The sequence below is a fragment of the Podarcis vaucheri genome (genome assembly GCF_965113315.1).
Source record: "Podarcis vaucheri genome assembly, chromosome: 7".
Lineage (NCBI taxonomy): Eukaryota > Metazoa > Chordata > Lepidosauria > Squamata > Lacertidae > Podarcis > Podarcis vaucheri.
Genome location: NC_138765.1, coordinates 60,662,391 through 60,683,474, shown reverse-complemented (window position 1 = coordinate 60,683,474; position 21,084 = coordinate 60,662,391). Strand labels below are relative to the sequence as shown.

General features: G+C 44.6%; 1 protein-coding gene across 1 annotated transcript; it reads left to right on the top strand.

Moving 5' to 3' along the window:
* Positions 1-2,276: 2,276 nt before the first annotated feature.
* Positions 2,277-19,564, top strand: HEATR3 (HEAT repeat containing 3). The gene is made up of 15 exons (XM_082232912.1): positions 2,277-2,612; positions 3,895-4,067; positions 5,337-5,424; positions 5,998-6,110; positions 6,655-6,764; positions 7,729-7,869; positions 8,493-8,773; positions 10,087-10,177; positions 10,365-10,516; positions 11,687-11,769; positions 12,879-13,015; positions 14,203-14,291; positions 14,618-14,761; positions 14,867-15,043; positions 18,688-19,564. Exons 1-15 carry the CDS (start codon positions 2,292-2,294, stop codon positions 18,799-18,801), a joined length of 2,214 nt encoding a protein of 737 aa, XP_082089038.1. The 5' UTR covers positions 2,277-2,291; the 3' UTR covers positions 18,802-19,564.
* The last annotated feature ends 1,520 nt before the right edge of the window (positions 19,565-21,084 follow it).

The window sequence follows — 21,084 nt, the reverse complement described above, 5'->3', positions numbered from 1 at the left end:
TTTCAAGCTGCAGAAATCCAAACTATGGCCTCCACAAACCTCCCCCCCCCCAATTGCTTAGGACAGTCAGTATGAGTCTAAGGGATCCCCCTGGTTTAATTACTCAGCTTGACCACAGTAGTTCAGAGATCGGTAACTTCGATATTTGATTACTGCAGTGTACTCTCTGTGGGGCTTCCCTTGTACTTGATCTGGAAATGGTACTTAATGTAGAATGCTGCAACACAATTGCTGATGGGTGAGACCCTATCAATCATTTAGTATATCAGCACCTACTCTTTGGAACTCCCTGCCTGTTGACATCAGACAGAAGCCTTCGCTGTACTCTTTGGCACCTGCTTAAAACATTTTTGTTTATGCAAGCCTATCCAGAAATGTAGAATGCTAACATGCATTTAATCTTTTCATGCTTACTGTTGATTTTTGAACGTTTTAAAATAGCTGTTTTTACTAGTCTTTTGTTGATAATTTTACTGTTTTGATTTTATCTTTCACAAACCTCATAGAGGTTTTATTACAGTCAAACACCACATAAGTATTGTAAAATAATAAATAAAATAAACTTCTGAAATCTTGAGAGGGGAGGAATGTAACATTTGATGTACTAGTACCAAATTATTAGCTTTACAAAGTGTTTATTCTTGTTTGAATTTTACGGCTGTTATAATATAATGATCTTCATCAGAATCGGGCCCATGCGATCCCAGGGGCTAGTCTGGACATGTCTAACTTTCCGTAAGCATGTAAATGAACATTCCCCTTCCCCTTCTGGATAACTGAAACCGCCAGTCTTCCCCAGCCTTTGCTTGCTGCAGTCTTACATTTTGAACCGAGAAAATGGAAGAGGAAACTTCACAGCAGGGAATATGTGGGAAAGATTCTCATCAAGACAAATATACTGGAGAACTTGGGGTATCATTTCTCCTCCTTCTGCGCAACGAAGCAATTTCCTGACAATTCCATCGATTTTTCCAATACTGACACTGGCGGATCACCTAATATGTGGTATAAGAGACCTTTCATTTTCTAATTATTTTCTGTGGGGAGCAGCTTGCATTTATTATTTAAGTGTTCGCTTTGCCGTACTGCATAAATAGAAACTAATGCTTCAGTCCTGGGCTCAGTTTCCTAGGAGTAAGTCCCAGTGAACTTGCTTCCGAGGAAATGTGCATAGCACTGTGCTGTAAGATATGCTTGAGGGGAACACGTGTTGTTTCACAGGCTTCTAAAACCTTAATAACGTGAATGTTTTTATTCAGTTTTAAGCCTATGCAGCAGTGTTCTGCATTTGGGTTCATGTTGCCACCAGCTTGGTTCTGAAAAACTTTGCAGTCTGGCTTTCCTAAGTTGCAAAAACTTTCAAACTACAGAAAGCTCACCATGGCTGCTGTCCACAAACCTCTCTTTTTTTCTTTCCATTGCTTAGGACAGTCAGTATAAGTCTTAAGTTTTTAATGTGTGACGTTTTAATGTATTTTTAATCTTTGTTGGAAGCCGCCCAGAGTGGCTGGGGAGGCCCACCCAGATGGACGGGGTACAAATAATAAATTATTATTATATTATTATAAGAAGACAGTGGTTTTCAACCAGTGCTGGAGCACCCCGCGGTGCCTTGAATGATGGTCAAGGGTGCTGTTTGGCAACACTGGCCTCTGTCCCTCTTTCCTTCCCTCACATCTCTGAAGCCCTCTCACATCTCTGCCTCGCAAAGGCTTGCACAGCAGCTCCCCAGGCGAATGGTGCCTCTAGGGCTGACCAGAGGGTGCTTCCCAGGCCCTTGTGGGGCAGTGGGAGGAGGCACCTCTCTGGGGCAGGGTGGGCCCTGGGGTGCCTTCCAACTTTGCCATTCTAGGATCCTGTGATTAAGGCGCCAGGCGAAAACGCTTCTCTTCAACCAGGCATTGAGCTCAGGGTTATTGCTTTGGTTTTGTTTATGTATTTTGTGTTCTCGTTTTTATGTTGTGAAGAGCCCTGCGATCTTCAGGCGAAGGACAGTATACAAACTTAACTACTTAAATAAATAAATAAATAGTGTAAATAAATAAATAAATAGTAGTAGTAGTAATAGTAATAGTAACAATAAATAATAATAATGGCACCTTGAACTGTGACATAATATTTCAACACCCCTGAAATGATTACGTAGAAGCGGCTGGTGCTATCTATTTGCAAGTCTGTACAGTACTTACTTGGGAGCAAGCCCCTCTCAACTCCAACCAGCGTGCTGCGGAGTTAAGCACGCAGCTGGATGAGCTGGGGGGAAAGGCTTTCCCCAGCTTATTCTAGCTAAGATGCTTCTCCCTCCGTCTCCCAGCCGCTTCAGGCTGCAGCCCGGCCCCCAGTGCAAGCGCATCCGGGGCGGACGTTTCCCGGGGAAGCAGCAGCAGCGGCGCCTGCGCCGGAGCCGCACACGTGGGGGTGAAGGCCAGGCCAACACGCCCCGGTTCCTCTCCTCGCTTTCCTTGCCGTGGAAGCGTCCAGGGTTTGCAAAGATCATGGGCAAAAGCAAGACCAAGCGGTTCCGCCACGAGCCGTTTTCTCCAGCGGGGACCCTGAGCGTGCAAGACGGGGAGGCCGGAGCAGGATCCCCGGCCGCGGAGTTGCTGGAAAAAGTAAGAGCGGGGCGGGGAGGGAGGAGGGAGAAACCGGATTCCGCCTCCTTCCCTCTCCGAGCCCGAGAGCGAAAGCAAACCGCCTGCATGCATAATCGCCCGCCAAAGGGTTTCAACTCGGGTTGCCAACTTACCAGGAAGGACCCGACCTGGTCTGCTGCTGCGCGCGCTCCAAGGGAGCCTGAATGGAGGTTGCCAACTGACCTGGCCTGCTCCTCCCCCCCCCCGAGAAATCAGCGAGTGAAGCTTTTGATAAAGGGCGTGAGGCTGAAATGTGATCGCTTGCTCGTGCCCTGTAAGAGAGCAAGCTCTTGATAAAGGCAGATACAGTACAGGGTTCAACTACGAACCACGAGGAACAAGTGCTTGTTGCTGCTGCAAAGAATAAGTGCTTTATTCTGTTGCCTATGGTCTGGTAACCTCTAGGTTATGTTATTGTTGTTGTTTAGTTGTGTCTGACCCCATGGACCAGAGCAGGCCAGGCACTCCTGTCTTCCACTGCCTCCCGCAGTTTGGTCAAATTCATGTTAGGCTGTCCAACCATCTCGTCCTCTTTCGTCCCCTTCTCCTTGTGCCCTCAATCTTTCCCAGCACCAGGGTCTTTTTCAGGGAGGCTTTTCTTCTCATGAGGTTATATTACTGCAAAGCATTATAGGCAGAGCTGCCTCTAAAGATGGTTCGGCTGGTGTAGAATTCAACAGCCAGGTTGCTCACCAGAGCAAGATGGTTTAAGCATATAACACCAATCCTGGCCCGACTGCACAGACTGTTAATAAGTTTCCAGACCCGATTCAAATTGCTGATTTTGACCTACGAAGCCTTAAACGCCTCAGGGCTTCAATTCGTCAAAGTCCATCTCTTCTCATGAACTGACCCAGACCCTGCGATCCTCATCTGAGGCCCTTCTTCATGTGCCTCCTCCATGATAGGTCTGGAGGGCAGCAACATGAGAACGGGTCTTTTCTGCTGTGGCTCCCCATTTGTGGAACGCTCTCCCCAGGGAGGCCCGCCTGGTGCCTTCCTTCCATATCCTTAGGCACCAGGCAAAAACATTCCTCTTCTCCCAGGCCTTTGGATAATCAAATAATTCATGGCTTTTTAAACACTCTGTGTGTGGGGTTATTGTTTTTGTTTGTCACTATGGTGTGTATTTTTGAGCTTTTATATTGTAAACTGCCCTGGGATCCTTGAATGAAGGGCAGTATAGAAAATAAATAAATAAAATCTGTCGGCGTCTCCCACCCTGTGGTGTTCTAACCTCCCTCTGTGTGCCTCTTTCTAGCTTCAACACCCCAGCGCTGACATGCGAGAATTTGCCTGTGCCAGCATCTCCAAACTATTGCAGCAGAAACAAACAATCCCAGCTTTTCTGCAGAGGGATGTTGTCCGGTGTTTGGGTCCCATGCTGCTTGATCAGAGTTTGGCAGTTCGAGAGACAGCGGCAGGAGCTCTTCGGTGAGTTACAAATGGTGGCAAGCTGGAAGAACAGACCACGAAGAAAGCAGTGTTTGAAGCATGCTCAGGAGGGCATGTGGGTGTTGGGCTCTGAGAATTCATGAGCATCTTGTGTGCTGTTTCCCCCCCACACACACACACACACTTAAATGCATAAGACCATGTCTTGTTCAGTCACACCATAGAGCCATCCAGACGCTACAGAAGACAACCAAATCAGGGAATGGAGATAATGAGCCTTTCCCTGCTGTTATCCTCAGCACATGGTATTTTGAGATATACTATCCCTGAACAACGAGGCTCCATTTAGTGATGGCTGTTAGCGGTTGATGAATCTGTATAATCCTTTTTTTTTAAAAGCCATCTAAGTGGCGATACATTTCATAGGCGAATTACACCAAGTGTAAAGAGTACACCCCTTAGGAACATAGAAAATTGCCTTCTACTGAATCAGACCATTGGTCCATCTAGCTCAGTATTGCTTGCACTGATTGGTCTGGTTATACCAATATGTCCCCCGGACAGAAACCATTGTAGCCTGTGGTAGATAGAGTACTAGATCACAGCAGTTGTTGCTTTGAGGCAAATAGTCTCCATGCCCAGTGGCAAGCACATAAGCCCATCCTTCCCCCCTCTTGCTTCCCTTTTATATTCAATCTTGTTCGTTATCTTCCCTTGTTTATCATCATTCTGTTTCAAGTATACAGGCTACGAGCTCTATAACTAAAAGAGTAGCATTCATGGATAAAGGGGAGGTGCAAGCAATGTAGGAGGAACCCCTAGGTTTTTGTAGAAGAGCAAAATAAACTTTTTGGGGGGAGAACCTCAGAAAAAACTTCCCAAAATGACCCAGTGAGACTGAGTGCAGTGTGGACAGAACGTCGACAATATGGGGGAAAGGGATGCAATGGAGGGGCAGGTACCCTGAAAAAACATTAGACACTGCAGTATTTTGTTGCAGATCCCACTTGCTTGATAGCGAGAACCAGATTTTCTGTTACTTTGCAGAGGCCCAAGAGACTAACAGCAGCAGCATAGTTTGCCAAAGTTTAATTATTAGAATACTATTTTATTTCCAAATGTTTTGTACCACCCAAGTGACAATGTATGCATCTGTTATTCAAAACTTTTGGTTCTTGTTTTAGTTGAAATTTCTCTGATTGTGTATTGTTGTTGCTACAGATGATGATGATGATGATAATAAACCTTAATCCGTTATAACTTATTTTAACAAGAATCTGAACCCAAAGTTTTTTGCTCTTGTTACAGAAATCTCAGTGCTTGTGGGGGATTCGACGTCTGCGATGACATGGTCACTAAAGATATCATGACTCCTCTTGTAGCTCTGTTGAAAGAGGTATGTAGCCAGGATGATGGTGAAAGAACTGAGCAGTGAGCCAGGAAGCTGCCATTTCAAATCCTACCTCCGCCATCAACTCACTAGGCAGCCTTAGGCTGCTTTCATACGGCACTGACCAAGGAGCGCCCATCTAGTCCAGCATCTGGTTTAGCACAGTATGCAAGCGGGCAGCTCAATTCGGGGGCGGCTCAGGGGCCGGTCAAATGACCTCTGCGGGCCGCTTCCAGCTCGTGGGCCTTAGGTTGCTGACCCCTGGTTTAAAACAACTTAAAATCACAAAAATTGGGTGGGTTCTAAAATTATATACACCATGTGCTATGATACTACTTTAAACAGTCAAGGCTTTCCCCAAAGGATTCTGGGAGCTGGAGTTTGTTACGGGTGCTGAGAGTTGTTAGGAAGCCCCTATTCCCCTCCCAGAGCTATACTTTCCAGGGTGCCCAGGATTGGCTGTTAAACTACCTCAGGAATGTGGTACTATAGTGCTTTTAAATGTGTGGTGTGAACAGGGCTCTAATGCCTTCTTGCCACTAGGTGTTTGCTCTGATTTGTTCTCCTTTTGTTCTGCAGTGTCGAGCCAGACTTGAGGAGAGCAACGGCTCTCTGAAGGAAATCAAAGATACACACAAGAACTGTATGGAAGATATTGCCAACGAGGCTGTGAACCTCCTCTGGAATGTCTGGTGAGCGCCATCTTGAAATACTTGGTGTCGGAGCTGGGTCCAATTCTGACGGCCCCACTGGCCATGGTGGCTGCTGCTCACTGAGATTGGTATGGTGGAAAGCAAGGAGACCCACAGTAGGCAGGGCCAGAACCAGTGAGAGGCAGAGGCAGCTAATTCTGGTTTTGTATCCATCCTTGTCCCCTGCTGAGTACTACAAAGGCACAACGCCAAGACCAAGGAGAAACTGACAGGCATGGCCACCCCCTGCACTCTTTGTAAATAAGAAGGCAGGTGGAAGGTTGGTTGGTGGGGGGCAGACAGCGCATGGTGGTTGAGCTATGGAACTCCCTCAGGAAGCAGTGATGGCCACCTATCTACATGGCTTTAAAAGAGGTCATGAGGTGAAGAGGGAGCGTATACCCTGGTATTTCCTTGCAATGCTAAAATGTGGTTTAGCCTTACATTGCTTCCTTTGTTCTAGGACCAAAGAAACATACATATTTTTTAAAATTATTTTTTCAATGTGCTTGCCATGCTAAATATCCTTTTGTGTCTTTGTTAGCGAATGTAACAGTACAGCAGTCTCAATATTCAACAAACAAGGTTGCTTGGATGTTGTGCTCCAGTATCTGAAGAGATTTCGCAAAAATGTGGACTTGGCTATCGCAGTGGGTGAGTAAAGGGACATGTTTATGGGAGGTTTTCAGCTGCAGAGAGCCTCTGTCAGGTGTCTCTTGCAGATATGAAACACTCTCAGGTCCACTGGTTCTGGGGTTTCTGGGCAAACACATCCTCCAGAGCCTCTCAGCAAGCTAGTACAGTGGTACCTTGGGTTACAAACTCCTCAGGTTGCAAACACTCCGGGTTACAGACTCCGCTAACCCAGAAGTAGTACCTCGGGTTAAGAACTTTACCTCAGGATGAGAACAGAATTTGCATGGCGGCGGCAGCAGCAGGAGGCCCCATTAGCTAAAGTGGTACTTCAGGTTAAGAATGGTTTCAGGTTAAGAACGGACCTCCGGAACGAATTAAGTTCGTAACCAGAGGTACCACTGTATTGAATCTCTGGAAGCAGCTTCCAGTGCCACAGGTAGAGCTGTGGTTGGCAGAAACCTGTTGCAGCTGAAGAAACTTACACTGTTTTATTTATTCTTTAGCAGCATTTGTATACTGCTTAATTGTTACATGAAATATAAAATGCAAATATTAAAATTACTGGTGGAACTCGAAAGGTAAAAACAAGTTAGGCTAATTCCCCCCCAATATAAATAAAATCAACAGCTTAAAAATATACATTATGAAATAATATGGTATATTAAAATACATGCAAATCTTGCCTAAATAGACAAACAAACAAAATATTTTATGATGCTCCAGAGACAGTACAGAGAAAGCAGCTGCCTTATGTCATTGGGCAGGAAGTTCCAGAGTGTAGCTGCTGCCTCACTGAAGGAACAATTTCTTTACAGAATTCTTTGCAGAAAGAATGCTGTATGGCACTTGTAAAAGTGACAGTTCCACAGATTGAATTGGTTGAGTGGGCATATATGGGTAAGATTATCTTGATGCATGTGTTTTAATGAGTGACATCTTGGAATTGCAGTCTCAGTTTAAATGCTTTCCTCTATCTCCACAGCATCCTGTTTACAGGCTGTGACAGAAGATAATCCAGACCTGCTGTCATCCTTTGATTCTTCTGCACACCAAGTTCTGGAAATGATCTTATTATCATCAGAGAAAGGCATGGAGGACATTCTTTTACGGACTCTGGTGGCAGGTAGGTTTCAACTGGGTAATGAGTACGGTGTTGTAGCAGTAGCGTAATGGGAAATTCAGAAGTGCAGGGCCCCTTCATAATAGTCACATCTACTCTCCCTTCTCCTGAATGCCATTAAAGAGGAGGACTGCCTGATTTTCACTGGGGGTTCCATAGCTGGAGTTCCACCACAAAAAAGGCCCTGTCTTGGAGCCATTCCTACCAATGTGATCACAAGCAGGGCCTCTCATCCCAGATTTCAGATCATAAGGTACGGGTAGAGGCACTTTCAAGGACTTGGGTTCCAGTTCACCTAAGGGCAAATACAATATTTGTACCTCATCTTTATCTTTCCTGATCTGCATATTCAGCAGAATGATGCGATAGCAGCTGTTCTTGTACTTGATTCCCTTCTGGCAGGTGGGGAAATTGCAAGTGTTTTGGATGTTCTCCAATGTGGGAACTCCCTGCATCAAGAAAATTAGAATGTCAGGGGGATAGCTAGCCTAGAACTCTTCTCCTGGGTGATTTTCTATATGCAAGGAGTTGTTTTTCATGGAGGAGCACTTGCACTTTATTTGCTCTGCAGATACTATAACCAGGGTTTATGGCCTTTATCTATGTTAATCTCTTTCTTGTTTAAGGTGTCACTTGGAATATAAGGAACACCCTGCCATCTGGTAGCCAGGCGAGCACCATGAATGCCATCCTGAAGATTTTCTCAGAGTGCTTAGCCATTGATGCTGGTGAGATGATTATTCAGATGAAGGAAGCAGAAGTGGAAAGGTTGAAAAGCTCAGCTGAACCAGAGGCTGAGGGAAATCTGGGCGATGGGGACATCTCAATACTTAATAATGATGAGGAGATGGAGGAAACTCCTAAGGGAGCCACCAAACAAGAAAGTGACATTTCAGATCTACTTCCGGTAAGTGTCACTGATCTTAGCCCTAGATGTTGCAAGCCAGACTTTCTCTGCTGGAAAAAAACACATACAAAACCAGTACTGTTTACATGATTTGGGTGCTGGGGGTGGGGGTGTTTCACTTTTCTAAAGGAACTGAGTGTAGGGTGAAGGATGGTAATAATTTTTTTAAAAGCATCATCATCCTTGGCCAATTTGGTGATTTTTAAGTGCTTTTTTGGTTAATATTACATGCTTTGTGGGTAATATTTCTGAATGATGATGGTGATTGGTAGTACAGTTTGCTGCTGAATGTGGGATTTGTATTGTGTTTCTTATATTGATTCTTTTTTGGGGGGGTAGAATTTGTAAACTGCTTAAGGATTTCTATTGAAATATGAAGGAGCACATAAAATAAATAAGTAAATCAGCCATACTGCCTGGGGCTGATGGGAGTTGTAATCCAACTGCATCTGGTAGGCCCCATGTTGGCTATGCTTGGAGGTAGGTAACCCAGTGCCAGATAGGGCTACTGTCTCTGTGACATATGAGTTGGTGGCACTGTGTTGCACTGGCATCGCTCCTTCCTATGGGTCCAGGTTCTAAGATTAGGGCCACATTCACACCATACATTTAAAGTGCCATGATACCACTTTAAACAGTCATGGCTTCCTCCAAATAATTATGGGAGATGTAGTTTGGTACGAGTGTTGAGAATTGTTGGGTGGCCTCTACTCCCCTTCAAGAGCTGCAATTCGCGGAGTTGTTTAACAGTCAGTCCCTCTTCACAGGGAACTCTGGGAATTGTCGAACTGGGGTGGAAATGGGACGGGTCCCGTTAAACTACAGCTCCCAGAATTCTTTGAAGGGAAGCCATGACTGTTTAAAGTGGTATCATGACACTTTAAATGTGTAGTGTGGCCTCGCATTGAGGGAATTATGTGTCTACCCCATGGCAGTCGTACTGTGGAGTCCTGCAGGGCATTATTCTATCCTGAATGCTGAATGCTGTTATTTATATGCACATACACATGCTGTTATTTATATACACGTACACAAAGCCGCTGGAAGCAATCACCTGGCGATTTGAGGCTCTTATTTCTCCGTTACCTCTGAATCAGGCTGCTTTATTTGTTTTTATGCTATTTTTATTGGTTTTAGGTGGCATTTTTTGTGCTAATAGATATTGTTTTTATACTGTACACAGCGTACACCATGTAGAGATTTATTAATTTTTTTACAGAAAGTTGTTTAGAAATGCCTTTAAATAAATAAAACAAATGGACAAATAGCATGACCTGGTATATCAAATATTTATTGTGTTATTTGCTTTGTAGGGCAGTAAGCAGGAGGTGAAGCAGGTGGCAGCTTTACTCTTAGCTCAGCAGACAGCCCTGGAAATCATTGTTAACATGTGCTGCAATGAAGGTATTTCTGTTGCCCTCTTGCTCAGGTGGTATCTGGGCTTCTGTTTCCTTCCTCTTGTAAAAAAAACAACAACAAAAACCCTCTCTTTCTGGCCCTGTCTGCGCTGTACATTTAAAGCAGTATCATGCCACTTTGAACAAATGATCCTGTTGAGATTTTTTTTAATGCCAGAACTGCATGTTTTCAGACCCCTCCGATGACGAATGGGAAGAGTTATCCAGTAGCGATGAAAGCGATGCCTTTATGGACAACTACAACGAAGGTGGGAAGCTTCTGTCACCCCTGTGCCTTTCGGCTGAGCTGCACACAGCACTCCGGAACCACCTTGTTCCCAAGAAGGTAGAGTCCTCCTCTTCCCTCCCCACCCCACCTGTGTGCCAGGGTCCAGATGATCACGTGACCAGTTAAGTTCTGTGGAATTGCATTTCTGGAAAAGTGCTTTTGTGAAACTGGGATGTGGAGTTGTGGTTCACTTTTCATAGAAAGAAGTCTACCTATGTATCTTTTGGTAAAGTAGGTATTAGGAAGGCAAAATCCCTTTTGGGGTGGGACTTCCCGCCTCCAGAAAAAGAAAACCCAATGGTGGCTGCAAAATATTGGCTGGCTGTTGGAGGGGAAATGCAAGGAAGTATCCTTCATTGGAGGCAAGGAAGTATCCTAGATTGGAGGTTTTCTGCTGTTCCAGAGAGTAATGCCCAGACCAAAGAATTTGAATTACAAGGAAGGAGATTCTGACTAAACATGAGGAAGAACTTTCTGGTGGTAAAACTCACCTTCATTCGTGTACTTTTCACTGGAGGTTTTTAAGCAGAGGTTGGCTGGTCATCTGACAGGCATTCTTTAGTTTTCATTCCTGCAATGCGGGGGGTTGGACTAGATGACAGTTGGGGGTTCCTTCCAACTGCAGTTATATGATTGTAGTCCATCATCTTGTTTGCACAGTGGCCAACCAGATACCTGTGGGAAACCTACAAACAGGATATGAGCACAAGAGCACTCTCTCCTCTGGTGGTTTCCAGCAACTGGTGTTCAGAAGCATTACTGCTTCCATCTGTAGAGGCAGAGCATAGCCGTTTCCTCCATGAATTTGCCTTTTAGAGCTATCAAAATTGGTAGCCATTACTGCTTCCTGCAGGTGTTCCATTGTTTAACTATGTGCTGTGCAAAAAAGAACTTTCTTTCCCCTGTCCTGAATATTCCTTCCTGAAGTCAAGGATGCTAACGTAACTGTTGTGAAGATTATCAAGGCTTTGTGCAGTAAAGCCCTGAAATTCTGCATCAAAGCAAGAAATGCTCAATTCCACAACCTGTATGAATTACAAATTATGCAAAGCAAGAAAAATGCATAATTTGCATAATTTATCCTGCCATTAAAACTGTTGCCCTTGCACCTCTTTGCAGCCATAAGGATTAGAAACATCTTTTGTTTTTTAAGGAAACTGGTGTTCTTAGGAATTTGAATTTTGTACTTAGTGGTGGTGAAGCATAACAGCTTTTTTCTTTTCCTAGATACTTGAAAAAACTGGGTTTCCCAACAGTGTTGCTATTGATGTCTGCATGTGCAGTCCAGCTTGGAAGCCACTTATTAAAAAGTAGGAGTTAATTCACTTTTGTTATGTTTCTAGTCATATTATTAGGAAAGCAATGTGTCTCCTCATTTGTGGGGTTTCCAATGTGATCCAGGCTCACTGCTATTGAAAAAAAGAACTGGGACTAGACGGGCTTTATTCTTTTCTATTAAGACAAGAGCACTTTTGTTATTTAAGAACTGTCACTTGAACATCTGAGCACTTGCCTATTTCATGGCCGTCACTTTTTTATATATACAAGCAGTCTATTTCAGTGACCTGTATTGCTGCACTTCAGTTAATTTTTCCTTCCCCCCGCCCCACAACCCTTTGAAAACACTTGAGGTGGGTTTTTTTTGGGGGGGGGTGAGATTCTTGAAATTTAGAAAAAGCATTTATGTAAAACTTAATTATTTACTTTTCTATATAGGGTACATAAAAACAATCCACAAAAATGGGACAATGAAAATTTATCATAAAACCAAGCACTACTTTAGCATGCCTGCTGGAACAAGCAAGTCTTAGTTATGTTCGGCAAGAAAGGTGCCTGTATAATCTCAATTGGGATGGAGTTCCACAGGCATGGTTCCACTGCACAGAATGCAGGACATTGGCAATATATAAGGGGCTGCTCTTTTGCTCATTTCTTATTTGCACTGTCTCACCCTTTCCTACTTTGAGCATGCCCACATTTCAGTGGAGGCCGGGGTTGGGCACCCTTCCTCCCATCTGTTCTGAATAGAGGAGGGGTTTCCAGAGCCTCCTGTGATTGAGTACAGCATTGTCCCCGAAGGGACAGACATCTCTCTCTCTTTTTCTTCTATTTTGGATGTGGCAACCATTATGCCATACCTCAATGGCAGCCATTTTGTGTTAGGACATGGCTCCCCCCCCAGCAGCCATTTTGTCATTTCCCATACCTCCACAGGAACCATTTTGTGGCTAACACCCACAAAATTCCACTGGCTCAGAAAGGCTGGCAATCCATGATGGAGCACATAGCCATGTAACCCCTAGGAAAATGGGGGTTGGAAGATCCATTCTTTTGATTGGGGGCTGTACTGTTGGTGTTCCTCTTCTCTGCTTTATGGCTCCTGATTAGGGGCTGTGCTGAATGTTCCATTTTCTTACAGGTTGAACATGGTCCAGTATAGAGCGCTGACCTGTCTCCACAGCATTTTGTTGGTGTCTGATGTGGAATGTCTTGGGGGTGCTTCAGTGCTTCAGTCGCTCTCCCAGCACCTGTCCCAGTTAATATTTTCTCAGCCAGGTGTGTTTCATGTGCTATGGTCATGGCTACCTCAGCAAATCTCTGCCCTTTCCCTTCATATTTCTCTCCATTTGCTTCTCCTTCCCCCACCCCACATCCCTCTGCTGTTCACAGTTGCTACCAGCATCCCACTTTTATTGTATTTCCTTACATCGTGCTGGTTTACACATGGACAGTATGGGGTTTTATTTATTTATTGACAGCAGCGTTTCTCAAACTGTGGTTTGTGAAGCTTCATTCTAGCAGTCCATGATGTATCTGTGAAGAACACTTAAAACTGGAATTCAAATGGCCGTACAATAAAATGAATACGAGAAGTGAAAGAAGCAAGAAAAGTAAATTTAAGAATCATAGACACACACCCTAAAAACAGCATAACACAGCAGGCAAACAATTCTGGAGGAAAACTGAGAGCAAGAACATACTGGATGGCAGCCAGATCAGAGTCCTGTTGAAGTCTGGACACTATCAAGGAGGAAGCCACACAGATGTCCTGGGGCAGGGAATTACGCAGCCTGGGGACAACAGAACAGAAGAAGACCCCTACAGGAGAAGTCCAAAGGCCCAACTCTTGTTTCCCACAGTGGCAAGGCCATGAGCAGGACATGGGGCAGTGGATCTCTTTTACTGACATTCTCCATCAACACCCATATTTGAGGTGTTCTAAGCCTCCTATGCCTGGCGTTCTCTGGCCCATGGGGTCACAAAGAGTCAGACACAACTAAACGACTAAACAACAACAACAAAGCCTCATTTAAACTTGTTGAGCGTAAACTTAAAAAACTAGCCGGCTGCCTTAGAGCACCACAAACACAACTGAAAGTCTTTTATCAATGAGTCATGTAGAAAATCAGTTTGCATATGGAAGGCAGGCCCCCATAGCCAATGTTGGTTAGGCATAGTTTTCTTGAAGACCTTGGCAAATGGTCGTCCTTTGAATATTTAAGTAGAGCTGGTGGGTAATTTGGGGACGAGATTGTGATGAGGTGGGGGTGGCAAAAGTGTGTAGACAAATGCTGAACCTCTGTAATGTGGGGCGCTACTCAAAATAATTAAAGAGTGTTGAGAATCACGAACAAGATACCATATGTGTTTATCTCAGTGAAATTTGCCTCCATGTAAGCGTGTGAAACTTCTTGGGTTTCAAGCCCTGAACAACTTCATTGGGATTTTTTCCTTTTGTGCAGAATTTTCAAAGGAAATTGAGTTCCTGGAAGCTGTAACCAGCGCCTTGCGAGCCCTTTTGCAAACGCTGGCGTCTAATAATATATCTCAGGTGAGACTGCTTTTTTTCCAGGGGTGGAGGTGCCAGAAGGGGGATGAACTGAGAAAACTGGGTGAAGGAGAAGTATGGAAAGGCTGTTCTCCTAACATGCAGCCAGTGTCTCCAAACATGTACAGAGTGCTTTTTTTGTCTGTATCCGTTGCTTCTGTTCAACCTGTTTGTAAGTAGCTTGAGCTGCTAGCCCTCCACTTTTATATGTTCGATCCCTTAAACACTTGAATTAAAAAATGTTCTTTGGCATTTGCTTTTAAACAACTTGGAGGCTGAGTGTTTTATCTCTTCCCCTCACCAGTCCCAATTTTTATTCTTTTAAACAGAGCATGTCTCCTGAGCAGCTGATGACTTTATGTGAAGCCGGTATTCAGAATACCAATGTTAGCGTCCGAGTAAACGTGGTTAGCATTCTAGGAATTGCTGGCAGTGTGCTGGCCAAGGTGGAAGACACAGCAGAAACACTAAAGGTAAAACTTTTGTATGGAAATACCCATCTCTCACTTCTGGCAATGACATTACTGCTTGTAAGATCTGTAGTGATTTTTGGGGTACCTGTTTCTGTGTCATTTCAGATGATTGGGAAATTCCTCCTTGACGTTGCAATGAAGGATCCTTCCCTTGTGGTGGTGGGGGAAGCTCTGGATGCCCTCTTTGATGTGTTCGCTGACGGTAAAGAAGCCGAAAAGGCAGGAGAGCAAATAAAGTTGTTATATGCACTTAAGGAATTCCAGCCAGTTTTCAAATCGCGGGTAAGCCTATTTTATTCACTGTGAGAGGGAAGTACTTGAAACACTAATATGGTCTGTGACTTCACTAATGCCACCAGTTGGGAAAACTTGTCTTTATGGCAGTTGCATCCAAGATTTATATTGAATACCTAAAAAAAAAAAACCTTGTTGAGGGGAAAAAAGGAGACAGCAAGTTTCTAGTCCTCATTGGTTCAATAATATCTCTCCAAAGATGGAGGCAAGTCAATGTTGTGAAGGGGATAGAAGTGTTAGAATGCTAGTTGTGAGAAAGGAAGGTGTTTGGTTCCCCCCTTCTCTTTTTGTTGAGCCCCGTTCTGTCATCATAGACCTGACCCAGCTCCTTGTCGGCATCTCATGAGAGCCGTTCTTTGGGTCTGTCCTTCTTCAGTGTCATGTTGCTCTAAGACAAACTTGCCTAGCTTTGCCCAGATAATCAGTGTGTGCTTCTGTCACAGCTGAACAGAGATTATTAAAGTTGATCAGGTGGTTTTTATTAGGTCAGGCCAGTGCTAGCTGTTTGGAATCTTGGAGAATTTGGCTTTTTGTGGGGGTTAAATTTTAGGTTTTGAGGGGTTAATGCAAAGGCATCGGCTGAGAAATAATTGCAGTGCTGTACCTGCCAGCCCCAGAGAACATGTTGCTCTGGAACACAAGGAAGGAGCTTGTCTGCCAGCCTGGGAGACAGATGCTGCTTAGTCATTTCCTAGTCTGCCGAGTCAAAGTGTACTAGTGTGGGTTCTCCAAGGAGGAGAAAGGACTAAGGGGTTGAGTGTGCACCTATGTGTTCATCACTGAGGCGGGGGGACTTACTTCTGAATACTAGTTGCTGGGAGCAACAGGAGGGGAAAGTATTCTTGTGCTCGGGTCCTGCTGGCAAGTTATCCTTAGGCATCTGGGTGGCCATTGTGAGATCAGAACTCTGGACCAGATGAGCCATTGGCCTGATCCAGCAGGCTCTTCTTATGTTCTTAAGGTCAAGTAAAGACTTGTGCATGTGTGAATGAGCCAGCACACACCAGCCAGCACTTCCAGACCTTTCCTATCAATCGACACCGGCGTGATCAGTGGTGGGAGTTCACACATTCAGTTCACATCTAAACCATCTATTCAAAGCAGCAACATACCAATTCAAACCATCAGCCCCCACAAAGATTCCTGGAAATTGTAGCTTGTTTAAGGGTATGGAGAGTTGCTAGGAGACCCTGAACAAACTACAGTTCCCAGGGTTCTTTGAGGGAAACCAGGACTGTTTAAAGTGGTATAAGAGTGGCTTTTGAATGGATGGTGTGGTTGAGGCCTTGGTTGCAAGTTATCTATGACAAAAGTAGAAAGCAAGCCCTAGGATCAGCACATGGCAGCTGTTGAGGCCTCAGCATCCCTGTAGACACAACTCTGGTGCCTGTCCTGAGCCCTTCTTGAAACAAATAAACAAACAAAAAAACCGCACCCACAATTGGCTACTGTAATCAGCAGTGACCAGCTTGGTTTAAAAGCTGTCGTTTTAATTTCCCATAATGCCTACACTAGGGCATTATGGAAAAATTTTAAAAGGCGACTTTCAGCTTCCCAGTGCTGTCTGCTGCTGATGACATCAGATGATTCCACTAAGACTCACCTACACAGAAAGAGCTCCATTGATTAGGAGGGGACCCAACAGAGGGCCTTCTACTATGGGCCTCCTCAAACCTGGAGCTGGTCCTGTTATTTGAGCATTGTACACGTGTGAGTCGGCCACTTGGGTTGTAGCCCCCTAAGAGGTACTGAGATTTGACCAACTTCAACTAATGAAAGTAAATCATGTGTGTTAACTTCAGTAGGTCTGCGCTGAGTAAGACTAACATTGGATACAACCTAAAGTGTTGAATTATCAGAGGGAGGGAGTGCTCACCAGGATTATGATTATTATTTACAGTGGTGCCTCGCAAGACGAAATTAATTCGTTCCGCAAGTTTTTTCTTCTTGCAAGTTTTTCGTCTTGCGATGCACGGTTTCCCATAGGAATGCATTGAAAATCAATTAATGCGTTCCTATGGAAACCGCCTTCAGACCAGGTCCGGGGACAGTCCGGGGACAAGGGCTTTTCTTCCCACCCCCAGCATTTTAAAAAAACCCCGGGACAGCGGAGGACTTCTCCGCTGTCCGGGGCGATCTTAAAATGCTGGCGGGCGGCATTTTAAAATCGCCCGGGACAGCGGAGGTCTTCTCCACTGTCCGGGGCGATGTAAACCCCCTGGGAAGGCAGGCAGGGGGGACAAAGACTTTTGCCCCGCGCCCGCCTCCAGAAGAGGTCCTGGACCTCTTCTGAAGGCGGGCGGGGGGCGAAAGTCTTTGCCCCCCCCCGCCTGCCTTCAAAAGCCGTCCGGGAAGGCAGGCAGGGGGGAGCAAAGACTTTTGCCCCCCGCCCGCCTTCAGAAGAGGTCCTGGACCTCTTCTGAAGGCGGGCGGGGGGCGAAAGTCTTTGCTCCCCCCCGCCTGCCTTCAAAAGCTGTCCGCAATAGCGGGAAGCTCTTCCCTGCTATCCCGGACTGCTTTTAAAATGCTGGCGGTGGGGAGCAAAGCCTTTCGGCCCCCGCCGGCCTTCCTGGACCTCTTCTGAAGGCTGGAGGGGGGGAAAGGCTTTGCTCCCCACCACCAGCATTTAAAAGAGGTTCCCGGAGATTTCCCTATGGGCTTTCGTCTTGCGAAGCAAGCCCATAGGGAAATTCGTCTTGCGAAGCGCCTCTAAAACAGAAAACCCTTTCGTCTTGCGGGTTTTCCGTCTTGCGAGGCATTCGTCTTGTGGGGTACCACTGTATTCCATAGTTTTATACCCCACCTTGATCACTAAGATCATCTGCAGGACACTGTTGGACATTCCATGTGAGGCTAATTTGACCATAACAAGAAACCAAGCCTTTAGTGCAGATCTTGCTAAATTGTGTGTCGTGACGCATTAGTGTGTGTTGGCTGCAGTGTGTTGGCACGTCACACAAATGCTCCCTGCGCTCCTCCCGGGGCTGGAAAAGGGTTGATTTAACCTCTGGTTTGCTAGTAAAACTGAATTACTGTCTTGTGAAATGATACACGTCTAAAAAGTGTATCACCAACGTGGAAAGTTTGGAAAGCTCTGCTTCAGTGTCATCAGCCCAGTCCTGTGGAACCCTTTGTCACTAGAGATTCAGCAGGCACCTTCTCTTCCGACTTCTAAATGCCTGCTGGAAACGTTTCTGTTCTGTCGGATTTATACAGGCAATTGAGAATACATCTTTCCATAATAGCTGCTTTCTGATTTTTAACTTTTTGCTGCATGGTTCTATGTATAATTGTTGTAAACTGCTCTGATTTTTTTTAATGAATAGCTGAATAGAAATATTTTTAATAAATAACTATATCCCTGATGGTGAAGCACTGCCCATTTTAAGCTTGTGACCCATAAACTACTATGATATCTGAGTGAAGATAATTTAGTTATTCTTCCAACTTGTTACTTTGGGCAAGAGACATCAATGCCCTGATTTTGAAAGGACTGCATACAGCATCTCCTTTTGCAGAGGAGGACTGTGGGTTTTTGTTTGTTTGCTTGTTTGTTTTTGGATGGTTTAGGATTCCTCTCTTGTAGAATTTCAACATAATAATCTGTCTTTTCCCTCCCTTTTGAATTGCAGATGCGGAAAGAAGGGAAAGGACAGTACAGCTCAGATCAATTATGTGTGCTTGACAATGTGAAACTGAACTTAAGAAGATTCATTGCCTATCAAGAGAAATTGGAGAGAAAATAATAATTTTTGAATAGGAAAAAAAGACTGTAAAGCTATATTTTTATTATTGTTTGTTAAGTACTTTAGCTTGGGATTTTTCTATAGCACCTTGCAGTGATTGGTGGCAGGAGGAGAGTTAAGAAATTGTGGAGTCACGGAGCTGTTAAAACTGGATTCAGCATCTGTAAGTGCCGTACCATTTGATTTTGATTCAGTGTTGACAGTAGCCAGAATGTGCCCTTAAATACTGGAAAAAAGTATATGTCACCCATCAGTTTCTCAAGAGCCAGTATCAGATTTTAGGAGTAAGCTCTGCTGAAGGCCTAATGTAATATTCCTAGTCTTCCAGCCATCATTAGAAGATTGGGAAGATCTTGCGTTCCTTCCACTCTCCCTATTTCATCTGCACATGGCGTTCCTCCCTGCCCCACTTTTCAGACATAATTAGAGGGTAGTGTTGGGCCATGGTTAGCTCAAACCAGAGTTTACACACCAACTTCTAACCATGGCTGCCAGCTCTGATTTGATATAATCGTGGTTAATGTTAACACTGGTGCAGACATTAAAAGGGAAGTGAGAGAGCATGCAAGCCTGTGGAGTACTCATACTCTCTTAACCAAGGTTAAATAATCTAGACTATTACATCAGTACTGGCTTGAAATCTCTGGATTTTATTTTCATTGTGTGGAAATATACATGCCTTCCATGTACAAAAGCATTGTTCTGCAAAGGAAATGTGAATTTAATTTATGCTGGAAGACTATTAAAAAGGTATGCTTTTATAGACTGCTCTGAGGGTATAATTCCCTGAAAAACCAATATTTGCTTTTAAGTTGATCTACTTTAATACACTTAATATTCTTGTGGATTAGACCCAAGTGGCTTTATCCTAGGGGTGGCTTTGTGCCAACTACATATTAGCTAACTGCACTGCAAAAACATACCAAGATTCTTTCAACCTGAAATATACTCTTTGCCATATGTATCAGGCTCAGACTAGCAGGTGGGGGAGCCCTCCCTAAGTACCAGTTTTGATCCTATAGGTGCCAGCTGTACGCAAGGTTGGAAAAATATTTCCAGCATCTCCTTTTCTAGGCAGCGCCTTGCTTGGGATTTTTCCAGCCTGGGCTATATAAATGATAGATTGCTATCGACTGCTACTGTTGAGCAGCTACAACAGGTGTGACTGTTGTCACTCTGCAAAGTCACCCACACCTGTCACCTTGAAATGTGTTTGCTGAACTGTTGGGAAAATATAGATAGCGCAAAACCAGCTCGGGATTTTCTTCGAGTCGATTAAGTGGATTGAAAGCAGGCATTAACAGAAAGCAGCAGGCTAGGCATGTTGAGCAATAGAGTCGTGCGGCACCTTTTGTTACCATAAACATGTGTATGTAGAATGTCGGCTTTCGTAGGCAAGTGACTACTTCCAGCAGCATCAGATGAAAAAGGGTATTTCCTTCAGAAGCTCATACAACAATATATTAGTTGGAGTATAATTCTGGCCTCTGTTTGTGGACGGGAGGGCATGGAAGCTCCAGGAAAGAGAATATGCTGTGCTGGCATTCTTCCTGCCTTACCCAGCTCACAGGGTGTCCAGCTTTAAAGCTGCTTCTTCTACCAAGGCATCAACTAGCACTGGTCTTATTCTGTGACGCAGTTCTACTGGCTCCTGACAGGTGTGCAGCATGCATGTGTGAACATCCAAAGAGCCCTGCTGGGTCAAACCAAAGGCCCATCTGCTCCAGAATCCTGTTCCTACAATGTCCAACCAGGTTCCATGGGGATGTCTACAAGCAGGATGCCACATGTGGTCAGGTGAATTGAGGTTTTGGGCGGCCGTGCCCTGGTGTATCAGTCACCTGGATCCTCTGCACTGCACCTTCCATACAGCAAAGGATTGTACACATAGGTCTTCTAAGGTGTCAACTTGCAGAAGGCTTCCTGAGCAACACAGCTGAAGAATCCTCAGCATATTATTCTTTTACCATTTGTAGCATAGACTGTTGTCATATCACCTTGAAACTGTTATATACCGTATTTTTCCGTCTATAAGACGCCCCCGTGTATAAGACAACCCCTATTTTTGGGGACTCCGATTTAAGAAAATGGGGGGAGATGGCCCCCGTGTATAAGACACCCCCAAATTTTGGACATTATTTTTTAGGGGGAGGACCTAGTCTTATACATGGAAAAATACGGTATACAAGGGTAATATACAGAAGCCAAGACAATACACTATATTTTGTTTCTTAATACCCCCCTGCCCAAAAATCTATGAGGGTTTTTCTTTTTAAAAAATTG